Source organism: Branchiostoma belcheri, unplaced genomic scaffold (assembly GCF_001625305.1).
Source record: "Branchiostoma belcheri isolate BF01 breed outbred unplaced genomic scaffold, Haploidv18h27 scaffold7, whole genome shotgun sequence".
NCBI classification, from domain to species: domain Eukaryota; kingdom Metazoa; phylum Chordata; class Leptocardii; order Amphioxiformes; family Branchiostomatidae; genus Branchiostoma; species Branchiostoma belcheri.
This window is the reverse complement of record NW_017804353.1, coordinates 1,816,444-1,829,173: the sequence shown is the minus strand read 5'-3', so window position 1 is coordinate 1,829,173 and position 12,730 is coordinate 1,816,444. Positions and strand designations below refer to the sequence as shown.

The 12,730-nt window shown below is 41.4% G+C and overlaps 1 protein-coding gene across 1 annotated transcript in view; it reads left to right on the top strand.

Annotated features, from left to right (window-relative positions):
• LOC109484645 (tyrosine-protein kinase ABL1-like) overlaps window positions 1–12,730 on the top strand; it is a 30,240-nt gene that overhangs the window by 13,702 nt on the left and 3,808 nt on the right. Inside the window, exons 3-11 of the mRNA XM_019787992.1 lie at window positions 7,247–7,417; window positions 7,942–8,240; window positions 8,604–8,876; window positions 9,258–9,342; window positions 9,745–9,922; window positions 10,553–10,737; window positions 11,300–11,452; window positions 11,901–11,990; window positions 12,372–12,488. Coding sequence (XP_019643551.1) covers window positions 7,247–7,417; window positions 7,942–8,240; window positions 8,604–8,876; window positions 9,258–9,342; window positions 9,745–9,922; window positions 10,553–10,737; window positions 11,300–11,452; window positions 11,901–11,990; window positions 12,372–12,488 — 1,551 coding nt within the window. The remainder of the gene's footprint in view (window positions 1–7,246; window positions 7,418–7,941; window positions 8,241–8,603; window positions 8,877–9,257; window positions 9,343–9,744; window positions 9,923–10,552; window positions 10,738–11,299; window positions 11,453–11,900; window positions 11,991–12,371; window positions 12,489–12,730) is intronic.

Genomic DNA, 12,730 nt, shown 5'->3' with positions numbered 1-12,730 from the left:
AAAAACCGTAAAAGTAGAAAGACGTATTAAAAACGCGAAAATACTGCCAAAATACCGAGCGACCCTACCTCTGCTTGGAGAGTAACTTATAGGCAGTTTCCTGGATCCCTGTGAGAGATTTGTCTGGGTTGTCTGAGTGCCAAGTAGGATGTCCCCAGGCTAACCCCCACGGAGCTGGTTTGTTTTTGTTTTGGGTGCCCTGATATGGAACATGACAACAGCCTCAGGCCCCCAGCTTTTTTTTATGTCCTTTTCGAAGAATACAGAAAACCTGCATTGTGTCTGCTGTATTTTAGGTTGATCTTCTATTTTAGGAATCCTATTCTAGCTCCCGTTCCCTCATAGTCATAGAAATGTTTCTATATATTGCAGAATTGTCTGGCTTCCGCCCCTATTGAAACATTTGGCCCTTTAGGCCTTGCATTTTTTTTCTGGAATCATTTCTCAGAAGCGGTGCATGATAAAATCTTTGAAATTCTCCATTGCGGGTAGAAATCTATACATTTTTTGCTTTATTTGGGTCGGACAAGTTCTGCAGAAGTTTTTCCAATAGGTATTTGCAGCAAGTTTTTTTCAGGTAAAACAGTATTTCAAATCCTGCTTTACAAAAATTATCTTATGCTTGTTGTAACAATGTTCCTGCTAGCACTGGTCAGACCCCTGTAGGGAAGGACCATATTATTTACTAGTAGTACAGAGGCCTGGAGAGAGAGATAATTATCGTAAGGAGGGGGAAGTGTTCTCAGACAGGTGTAAACTCAGGGGAACAATATGGTGTGAACAGGAGATATCACCTGGCTGAAGGAGGTCGTTCACACCTTTTGTTCCTGGTTATTGTCGGGTGATCCAGTGATTATCATCTCGGACTGTTTAGGAAACCAGGGGGGTGTCCAATACATCAGATTTACATGACAGTAGCTGCTTCAACGATGATCTGTAAATAAGGCCTCACCGCTTTGTTTATATGAACCATTGTTTTATTCATGATCGAAGCATAAATCGGCCTGCAGGTCGTTTTTCATGGAGGCCATGATGGAAGAGGTAAGGGTTAGACAAAGAATGAATACATGAATTTATGAAAGTATTCTTTATACACATATTTTGACACAATATACATAGTGAGATCTGGTATATGGTTTGTGTCCATTCATTTTGGTGATTTCTGTTACTTGAACTGAAATGGATTTTTAAAAGATTATGAATCATGAAGAAGAATAGCAACATAAAACAGAGCCAGAAGGAAAACTCAAAAGTCTGAACTTTGGTACACAACGTCTTAGGAAATGAATATAATGATACATAGTCAGATGCAAGTTTTAGGGTGAAGTAACACTTTGTACATGTACATTGTACAACTTGTCTTTCCTTGTTGATGTAACCAGCTGATACTGCATACCTGAATAGCCAGTATGTTACACCGAGAAGCAGGCTTTTGTATCAGAAGAACGCTCTCAAAGAGTCAGTCGTACCAAAATTACCAAGACATTGTTTGGACTCCCACTTGTCCCAGGTTTTTTATTGTCGGAAACAGAAGGTACACAATTGCGAGGAAGTCTGTAGTGAATGCAGGTGGCATTGTAAGTATAAGTACCACACAGGACAGGAAACAGTCTTACACCATTACTGTTTGTGCAGAGCAGGTTTTCCTGTCTGGAACAAGGACAAGAAATGTGGTCAAAGGAATTTTCCAGCCCCCAACTTTGATCTGTGTGTGTGACAGGTGGTTATTGTGAGGGTGTGGATGGGGTTTTGTGGAGTCCTGCTTCTGTAAATTTCCTCTGCTTTTATGATGCCAGCTTGCTATATTTTCAACCCAAAAGAAGGGAAAAAGTCTGGGACTAAACGTATGAATCTCATAAGAAATTGTTACTTTTGCTGATGACCTTGAATCCCTGCCCTAAACCCCTTCCGTACCCCTCTATTCTAAGGAGGAAGTGGAGACAGGTCTGCATCTTAAAGTGATCTGTCTTCTTGTTTAGGGTTCCTTTTATGTCCCCAGGGCCTGAAGAAAAGTCCTTATCATTCAGGATCGTATCTTTCAAGATCAGTCCAAGTGCCAGGACCTGGTTGTCTCCATGTGGAACACATATCCACATGTACATGAGTCACAAGTTATTCATAGTGCTGTTGTTGACAAATTCCTTGTTATTTCGTTATCTCCCCCCTCTCCCACCCGTAAAAAATCATCCTGTGGACTTGTCCACTTCAAAACGCGTGCTTTTATCTTCATGTGTTTTTTGCCAACTAGTTATTAGCTGAGGTGAAAAATACTTGCAACAAAGTTGAAAGAAGAAACCAGTTTGGAAGAAAATGAAACTAAGAAACCAGAAGGAAGTGCACATTAGAGTCAGGAAGATTGTCATGCCAATCATTCCTGAATAAGGAACTTGAAGCATTTCATAATGGAAATTCCTCAGGAATTGTACTTCCTATGGAAGTGTGAGTCAGGAATTGTCAGTTACTTCATATAGTAGAAAAGAAATCCCCGGCTCCCATGGGTCTTTTGGAAACACTGAGGAAATTTAATTTCATGGAGTAGGAGATTGACAAATCTTGATGATATTGATGAATGTATTACAGGATGGTGATTCATTGAAGTGTTGGAATGTTACTAAGAAGTACAAGGAAGACAGTCAGTTTTCAAATAGGTTGGATAGTTGTATAAGTGAACTGAAAATACTTCTTTGCAAGTGCTTTTGAAGAGAATTGACATTGCATGTGTTGCACATCTATGACCTCTTAAAAGGCTCCCCCTAGGTTTTTTATATAATACTGCAAGCTAGATCTGTAGACATTCTAAATGTATTCCATGAATCCTTGTCAAACCTAAGGCCGACTTTAGACTGACGACGGTATTCGATCGCACGACAATCGTTGTGGGCGACGGCTGGCTTTAGACACATGACCATAAAGCGTGGCGGACACCCGCAGCGCAGGATGGTACGCCGCGCGCCAATTCAAAATGGCGAGAGAACCCCTTTTTTCGGCATGCTACAGCAGATTGTTTTTATCCTGCTTTTAACTCGTTGTCCTGTGGATGAGACGCGGAGTTTGTGCCCAGCAAAGAAGGGGTATGAGGCACATGTACCGAGCGGGGAAATACTCCGGGTTTGAACCAGGCGTTTGGTGCTGCCGTCGGCCTGGCTATATTGGCCGGGAAATGTGGATCGGCGGATCGGTTCGTACCGGAGAAGTAGCGATTGGTGGCAGGGGATTGTACTAGACACGTATGACGATATAAAGTCTTTGGTTTGACGACATTTAATGATACAGGCGATGTGCTTGGACATGAAATAACGCTTGCAGGCTTATTTGCATAAGGCCAATGACCTCCCACTTCCTTCGCCGGCGACGGTTCACTTTAGACGATGGAAAATCCTCCTCGGACCCCCCGCTGGTAGTGACGACGATTCGAGGATTACCGTCGTGCGACTATTTTGATCGTGTTCAGACAGTGGTAAAATACCGTCGCCGGCAACATCTTGACGATAAACATTCGTACGACTATCGAACCGTCGTCAGTCTAAAGTGCCCCTAAGGCTATTGAAAGTTATTTGGCAAAGAAGTCCGGAGTCCTGCCATTAAAAAAAAGTCCATAGATTTGTATCACTTGGCATAAACTGTCTGCTTTGAAAAAGTGAACATATACAGATCTATGTTATCAAATTGTCCTTACAATATTAGTACTGACAATGACCTGGAATAACCCCACCGTTGCCATGCCCTGCCACACCCCTGCAGGAAAAACCCACTTCTCCTGTGTTAACAAATTGACGTCAAGGATTTTCTGACCACTTCCACCCTAACAAATCCTCAGGAAGCTTTTAAACACACATAATAGGGAAGTTCTCATCCACACCCCTATAGTAAGGCTTAGGACTGACATGTTGGTAGACGTAATACAACTGGGTGCCGCTGCCTGCAACAACGGTATGTTACTATGTTAGGAAAGTGGTTTTACAGTGGTTGATCGGAACAAATAGATAAGATTTTGACTGTAGGTGTTCTTTACATTACTTTTGTGTCTTGCAAATCCCACCTTTTTTGTCTCTCTATTTCTGAAGTTGAACTTGAAGCCAAGGGTATGATCCTGTTATACATGTGTGGTAATGCAGAATCCATACCACTTCTACCTTTCTTGACACAATGTTGTCTTCTTGTGAGAAGATTTGTAAATTGTAGTTAGAACAATATACATTTTGTAGGTATGCCAAAATTCTTAGCAATCTCTAGTACTAGTAGTAGATCTCTTCATAGATAAGCTCTTTCAAATGATTCATAGGACAATATGGATTTCTTGCTTTAGATCATATTTGCTGAAATTGTCTGTCCGACCAGTACTATACATGTACGTGTAAGTAAATGTTTTTCTTCTCCAGCTGTGAACAGTTTATTTGAAGTTTGAGTTTCAGTATTATTAGCTGTTCATGTTGTGGTTCCTGTTGTCCTGGAGTGACCTTCCTGTTCAAACTGACTTCCTACCACATCATACAGGGACCCAGCTGGTTGGCTTTAAGATCTGAAGATCAATGTAACAGTGGGGTTCAAGTGCCGCTAACTGATCCATTCCAACGGGTCCAGACCTTTTGGCATAATGCTTAGCACGCTGGTTACCTGGGTTTGCCTCGGGTTCGATTCCCGGTGTCCAGGGAGTCAGGGGTTTTCCTGTTTCTACTCGCTTCTCTGAAAAGTTTCATCATGTTCAAATGTCTTTCCAGTCGAGGTCAAAGCAGAGGCGAAACATGACACTTTTATTAGCTTAAAGGGTATTGTCATTTGAATTATCGTCTAAGCTAATGAAAAAGTGTGATGCTTGGTCACAATTAGCCAAGCACACTCACATATAAATCCTGATAGTGTAGATGCCTTGTGGCTGTTAACAGGTCTTTGATTCAGATAATTAGGGAATCCATAAAGAACAATAATCATAATGGATTATGCCTAATTCCTGGTAGCCTTAGGTAGTTAAGAAAATGATGACTTTGCCTAAAGGGTTAGTAAGTTGTGTACGTGTCCCACTGCACGTGAACTATTTCCTCTCACCTGACAACACCAAAGTGTTTGTCAACAGGAAGCTATAATTGTCATGAATTTGAGGAGTGTCTTGCAAGGAATCTGGGAGGAGGCTGAATTGTGAATTCCATTAAAGAGGAAATTTGGAGTCTTGGCATACCAGCTACAGGTGTTAATTTTCTTACAGCTTGCCAGTGACTTTAACTTGTTGAAAAAAAATTTACAGTTCTTTGACTTTGACTTTCCACAGTTGTAACTTGTTGAAAACATATCACAAGAAAATACAAAACAAAAAGACCTCAAATCATTGATTTGTATCAAGCAATTAGAAACATCAATGTTTGTAAAAGCTTTAATCTAAATACAATATCATGAAAGAGGAATTTGAAAGATTAAGAAATATGTATAAAAGGTATGTATAGAAAAAAATTGTGACAAAAATGTCTTATCTTTTTTAAGTTTTAAGTGACTAGTGTTATGATTATTATGCCTACAACTACTGTACTTCCCATCCTAACACTGGAATGTTGATAATTTTCTATAGAAAATCAGGAATGTTTGGACTCTATCACACAAAAAATGATCCAGTTGGAGACACAACTCCTCTAAATCCAAATATGGGCATGGTGGCAAGCTTGGTCGGAAGCTGACCTGCTGTGCTGGTGTGATGTCACAGAAACTGTGATGATGTCACAAACACAGTGACCTGACATCCACCCTGTTCCCTGGGGGGGATCCCTTCAGTTCAGGTCACCAGAACACAATAGAGAACTCCTGACACACCCTCCAGCTAGTAATACTAGTAGTATTATTCTGTTCAATTTAATCCTCGCAGAAGTTGTATGAAATTCTTGGTTTTGGGTGGTACAAGCTTCTTTCTTTGTTGATTTAACTTAAGAAGAATGCTAAGATGTTGATAGGGTCCAAGGAGTGGTGGGTGTGATTTCATGCTCTTAAGGTTTTTTTGGGAACTACACCCAAAATAGGGTCGGAAGTTTGGACTTCCACTCAGGTTGTGGTTTCCAGCCTGTGTGGTAGTTCTATTATATTCTCTTCAATTTAATCCTTAAAGTCTTTGCAGAAGTTGTAGGCAGTTCTTGGTTTTGGGTGGTACAAGCTTCTTTCTTTGTTATAAAGACCTTGAAAGGTTCCAAGGAGTGGTGGGTGTTATTTCATGCTGGTTAGGTGTCCTTAATTTACTTAAAGTATACACAAAGTAGGGTCGGAAGTGGGACTTCCACCTCGCGGGTTACGAGGCGTGGTGGTTTTAATGGGTGTGAACTGTGAGGGACTAAATAGGAGGACTCAGCTAGCCTGCGTCAGTGTGGTGAAGTTACTCACACGTGTGACTGGCTAGTGTGGGAATGCTGCACTCATGACTTGTAGTAGTAGTTGTACTAGATAGTTGTAGGAGCACTTGCCTCGTGCTGTAGAATTGCATTGGAACTTGGCAACTTTTTGTACTACGTTTTGTGTTGGATAGTATCGGCTGCTTTTCTCAAGATTTAGGATGGAAACGCCGCACATTTGTGATTACTGTGTAGAAGTATTGATCAAGATTCCTCACGGTTAGTATATTTTGAATGGCTTAAGCTTAAGCTTTTTCTCCTGTTGTTTCACTAAAGACAAAACAGTGTTTTTGGTGACCTGTATGCTGTGCAGTATCTAAATCTTATTAATGTTTACATGGTCTGATTTACTACATTGTACTTCCCAATGAAAAGTATTTTAGGATATTAGAAGGTTACTAACTGTTCCCAAAATTGTTCTTGATGCTGTCACAAAGTAAGGTGTAAAAACTGTGTAACTGATAACTGTATCTTCTTTCCCTTGCAGAAGATTCTTGAATCTGTACTTGAGGATCCTGGAAAAACTGGCCAAATAGATCTGAATGATGTTGTTAGCAGCCATAGAATTACAATGTGAAATTTTTTTTCTCTTTGCAGATGTTTCAGAGGTGCTTGCTAACTTCCCTGCCAGACTCACCACATCCAATACTCTTTCTTACAAGTTCAACATAAGATTTAGAAAAAAAAAACATCATAGTCTAAGGCGTAAAATAAGAACTTGTTTCAACTTTAAGATGATACTGTTACTCCTATCGTTGCAGATGTTTCTGAGATCCTTGCTAACTCTCCCACATCTTCTTACATAAGATTAAGATCTGCCATTATAGTGAGTCTAAGGTGTAAGATAAGACTCTAAGATGTTACTGTATTTCCCATCTTTGCAGATGTATCTGAGGTCCTGGCTAACCGCCCTCTGCCGGACACACCGCACCTCGGGGAACGCTGGACCTCACGGGAAAACCTCCTGTTCGGGCCGGAGCTGAACGACCCTCAGCTGTTCGTGGCGCTGTACGACTTCGTAGCAGGAGACACCAACCAGCTTAGTATAGTTAAAGGTAAGCTGATACTGTGTTTTGTTTGTCATGTCATAGTAAATCAAGTAATACATAAAACCATCAAAAAGGATTACATGTACCTCTGTACCACTTTGTTGCAGCTTAGTATAGTCCAAGGTAGGCTACCGGTAATATGATGTTTTGTTCAGATAAACTTTGTAATAAATCCAACACTAGGATGGAAATCTAAAAAGAGACTTTGAGACTTTAAAACTAATCAAAAGCACGATACAACTTGTAGCAGGATACAAACCAACTTTGAGTTGAAAAAAGTCCTTGTCTTTCTTCATGTTACAGTTTTTCCATTTATCAATGGTACTGTTTTATTACTATAGCCTAGGTGTAATACAAATTTTCTGGCTCCTTTAGTTAATGGTAGCATTTTGGGCTATCACAGGATGAATAGGCCAGTGTTGTTTTTTTTTCCACCTGCTTTGTTGATTTTCTGTAAAAATCCAAGACAAATGAAATTGGTATAGCCTAATGCATCATGTAAAACTGAAAATCCTTTCCCCTCCCCCCAGGCGAGCACCTGCACATCCTGAGTTACAACGAGAGCGGGGAGTGGTGCGAGGCTCAGAACCGGAACAAGCAGCGCGGCTGGGTCCCCTCCAGCTACGTCACCCCGGCAACCAGCCTGGAGAGACACTCCTGGTACCACGGAGCCATCTCACGCAACGCAGCGGAGTACATACTCTCATCAGGCATCAACGGCAGCTTCCTGGTCAGGGAGAGCGAGAGCAGCCCGGGACAGCTGTCCATCTCACTTAGATATGAGGGGAGGGTGTATCACTACAGGATCAACAACGCTTCAGATGGAAAGGTGGGTTCTTAGTGTTAACATTCATGATGTAAACTTTTACAGTTGCTACTCTAATAAGTTACTAGTGTACTAATATCAACTGATTCAAGTTAACTGTTTTGTTGACCATTCACACATACCTGTAATGTGTATTATGACACTTGGTAATGGGACTAAAATGAAGTAACCAATACAGAATCAAGGTGTTATAATACTAACAGCTTCTGAGTTATAGAATTCACTTATTATAGATTGACACAACACTTTGTCATAGCACTAAGTCTTTCAGTATACATGGTGGTATATGCTGCTGAAAATAGTTGTGCAGAACAGAATTACTGTACAGTACTAAGTATTACATTCTTCTGTCTCATCTTCTCCCAGGTCTATGTCACATCAGAAAGTAGGTTCAACACATTAGCAGAGCTGGTCCACCACCACTCCCTGGACCCTGACGGCCTGATCACGACATTACGCTACCCCGCGCCCAAACGTAACAAGCCCACGGTGTACGGCCTGTCGCCCGAGCCCGACCACTGGGAGGTGGAGCGTACAGACATCGCCATGAAGCAGAAGCTGGGAGGGGGACAGTACGGGGAGGTGTACGAGGGAGTGTGGAAAAGGTACAGCAGGACTGTGGCTGTCAAGACGCTAAAGGTGGGGAAAACGATTTTGCTTTTGTGTTGACAATCATGAAATAGATTACTGAAACTTCTACACCATACATTTTGCTGTATGTCTGTGTAAGGGTGTATTTAATATGTAGACTGTGTATGGCTATATGTTTGTGGATTTGGCAGGACTCCAAGCTTGAAATCTGTATGTTGTTGTATTTTGTCTGACCCTGACCTCTTCCCTCATGACCTCGGCAAAATGAGACCATGAGTTAACTTTTGGGGTTTATTCATTCCTTGCTAGACCTTCAGTCCATATCGGTGATTGTACTCACAATTGTCTGCATCACAAGGAATTGTGCTTTATAGCATCGTATTCTCAACTCAATTTTGTTTGATCCAATATCTCCCTCTTGCTATCCAGGAGGAGACGATGGGTGTGGAGGAGTTCCTGAAAGAAGCTGCAGTGATGAAGGACATCAAACATGCCAACTTGGTGCAACTGTTAGGTGAGGATTGAGACAGTTGAATGGTTCAAAAGATAGAAGACTGGCCTCTTCACGGTTAAAAAGAAAGGGTGTATAAATGTAAAAAAAAAACACACTATACAGTTGTAGGCAATAAAGAGAGCAGTAGCTTCATGATATCAATAGTAGTTTTATCCAGTCCTTGATTACGGATACACTGCCGTGGGGATCCTTGACATGGGTAGGCAGCAGTCGGCAGTCTTCACACAACACCTCCATGTGTAGATCTGTCCAGCGGGTCCACACCAGCAAGTTTGCACTCTCAGTTTGCTGAAGAAAAGACTTCTTGCATACTTCTTGCATACTCTTTATGAGTGCTTCCATAGTCCATGTTTCTTTAAGTGTTTGAAATCCTTCCCGTTGTACCCCCCCCCCCTCCCGCAGGAGTCTGCACCAGAGAGCCTCCGTTCTACATCATCACAGAGTTCATGCCTAACGGAAACCTGCTGGACTACCTGCGCAACTGTGACAGGGAGGAGGTCAACGCAGTGGTCCTCATGTACATGGCCACACAGGTGGCATCCGCAATGAGCTACCTGGAGAAGAAATACTTCATTCACAGGTGAGAACAGGTGTTACACATGTGTTGTACATGTGTTGTACATGTGTCCATGTCTGATGCAAGTATAACAGTGCAGTTTGCTGAACAAACATTTTTGAACATTTAAATTACAACCTTCCAGTACAGTGATCAATAACAAAACTATTGGAGGCTCAGTTTGTGGTTAAGAAATAATTCTTTTCAACTCCAAAAAAATTTGGTTACAAAAAAATTCTTTTCTAGTAAATGGTGCAGCTACATGTGTGATGCCTTGAACCTAAGAGAGGGTAGTGATCTTTTCAATGCCTTCTAGCCTCAAGTATATATGGACAGTCAAGTAACAGAGACTTCTCTTCCCACAGGGACTTGGCGGCGTGGAACTGCCTTGTCCTTTTGGCATTACTAGCGACTCGAATAATAAGTACACAGTGCTATGGATAATGGACAATGGACAAATGCAGAGAAAAACAACTAGATAACAGAGACTTCTCCTCCCTTCCCACAGGGACTTGGCAGACCTGCCGTGTTCTTTTCAATTTGGCATTACTGGCAACTCATACAATGTAATAAGTACACAGTGCTGTAGGTAATGGACAATGGACAAATGCAAAGACGAACAACAAGATAACAGACTCCTCTTCCCTCCCCCAGGGACCTGGCGGCGCGGAACTGCCTTGTTGGTGAGAGCCACCTGGTGAAGGTGGCAGACTTTGGTCTGTCCAGGCTGATGACAGGTGACACGTACACGGCACACGCAGGGGCCAAGTTCCCCATCAAGTGGACGGCACCAGAGAGTCTGGCGTACAACAAGTTCTCCATCAAGTCTGATGTCTGGGGTAAATGTTTCTTGCTTTATTTTTTCAAGTTTCTTAATAAATGAAAAAAGATGACCTATATGCTACAATTAGGAGCCGCAACGTCCATGTAATCCAGTTTGATGCAGTGTATCAAGTTTGACATCTGGGGTAACTTTTTCTCCTTGTTTTCTTTGGGTTTGTTGATGAAGGCTTAACATCCAGGTAGTACGATACACAAGAAAACTGTTACTCAAGGTACTGGATAGATTTTGAAAACAGGTGTGAGTGTGTGGTATTCGTGTTAATGGCAATGCAGCTATGGGTTTGTAAATTTTATAATAATTTTAAAGGCATGCATCACAATTGTTCCAAATACAAAAAGAAGAAAAGTTTTGTGTTGTTTAGTGATTATTATGTTTGATATTTTTATGAGCAAAAAATAATAAGTCTAGTAACTGTTGTTGTTTGTACCTGTTATTTTGTTATCAGATTGTGCGGGTCAAGTTGATGTAAACTTACAATTCAGCCACAAAGCTGAAAAGAGAAAAGTACAAATAAACCAGGAACAAAAAAAGCTAACCTTCCTCCCTGTCCCCCCCAGCGTTTGGAGTCCTACTGTGGGAGATTGCGACATACGGCATGTCTCCGTACCCGGGGATCGACCTGACTCAGGTGTACGAGAAACTGGAGCAGGGCTACAGGATGGAGAGACCTGACGGCTGTCCTAGTGATGTCTACGAACTCATGCTCAAATGTAAGCAAATTGTCGACTAGAACACGTGAAAAATGAAGTTCTTTCACTTGTTTAACAAGAGCCAATGTTTTGATGGCTGTCTGTTATCTTCATCAGGGCAATTATGACTGGTTAACTTTCCACTGAAAGTAGGTGTTACTGGTTCACATCAGTACACAGCAACATCTACTAACTCATGCTCAAATGTAAGGAACATGTAGTCTATAACTGTGTTTGTATTGTGTTTAGGCCATGCCAGTTTAATTTGTTGGTTCTCGGATATGCTTGACTAGAAAAAAGTCATGAAAACAAAGCTTCAAGACCAGGTTAAAGAACAGAACTGGGATGTTGCTTTTGCATGTGTTAACGTATTTTGCAAGTACACCTACTACCTATTGTAAGTAAGTCAAAGTGATATTGAGAATTTTAAAAGAAGGAGTGAGTCAGTTCTAACCCTGTTGTTTTGCAGGCTGGCAGTGGAGACCAACAGAACGTCCAGACTTCAGGGATATCTACGATGCCTTGAACACCATGTACCAAAACTCCAACATTAATGAAGGTAGGCATTCTCCATTTTAAGGGGTCAAACATTAACCTATTAGGGAACAGTCACTTTCTTTGTGCTAAATATGTTTTTGTTGTACTTTTTGGCACTGAAAAAAATTTCTTAGGTCGTAGAAAGACATGCTGTAAATTTGAACCGTGCAAAAGTAGAGAGGGATCTTTATTGTGCTACAATTTTTTTTTTCTTGTACTCTTTTGCACCAAAAGTGTAGATAAATGGATAAATGAATAAAACTTGTTTGTATTTGAACCCTGCAGAAGTAGAGAAGGACTTTTTACAAATGTTTTTTTTTTCTTATACTCTTTTGTACCAAATGTGTTTATAAATGGATATATGGATAATAGGATTAAACTACATTGTGTCTGACCCCTGCAGAAGTAGAGAAGGAGCTGGAACGAGCGCCGGACCTCCCCACCAAAGCTCGCAGCGTGAAGCGGGGGGACGACAGCAGTCCCATCATGCAACTGCACGGCGCCACGGAGCCAGGTACCTGTGAGTGTCCCGCCAATCAATCAATCAATCAATCAATCATCAATACCTAATCAATTAAGCACGGTTCTTTACCCAGCATGCTAGAGCTGGAAGGGCAAGGCACTGTAGGTGAAGAAATAGTGCATTGTGGGGAAGCATGTTTCACACTGATTTGATTTGATTTGTGTGTGTGTGTGTGATTCGGCATAATTTGATGCATTTTACTGAAGGAAGTGGGAGGATAATTTTTCAGCTTCCTCCTA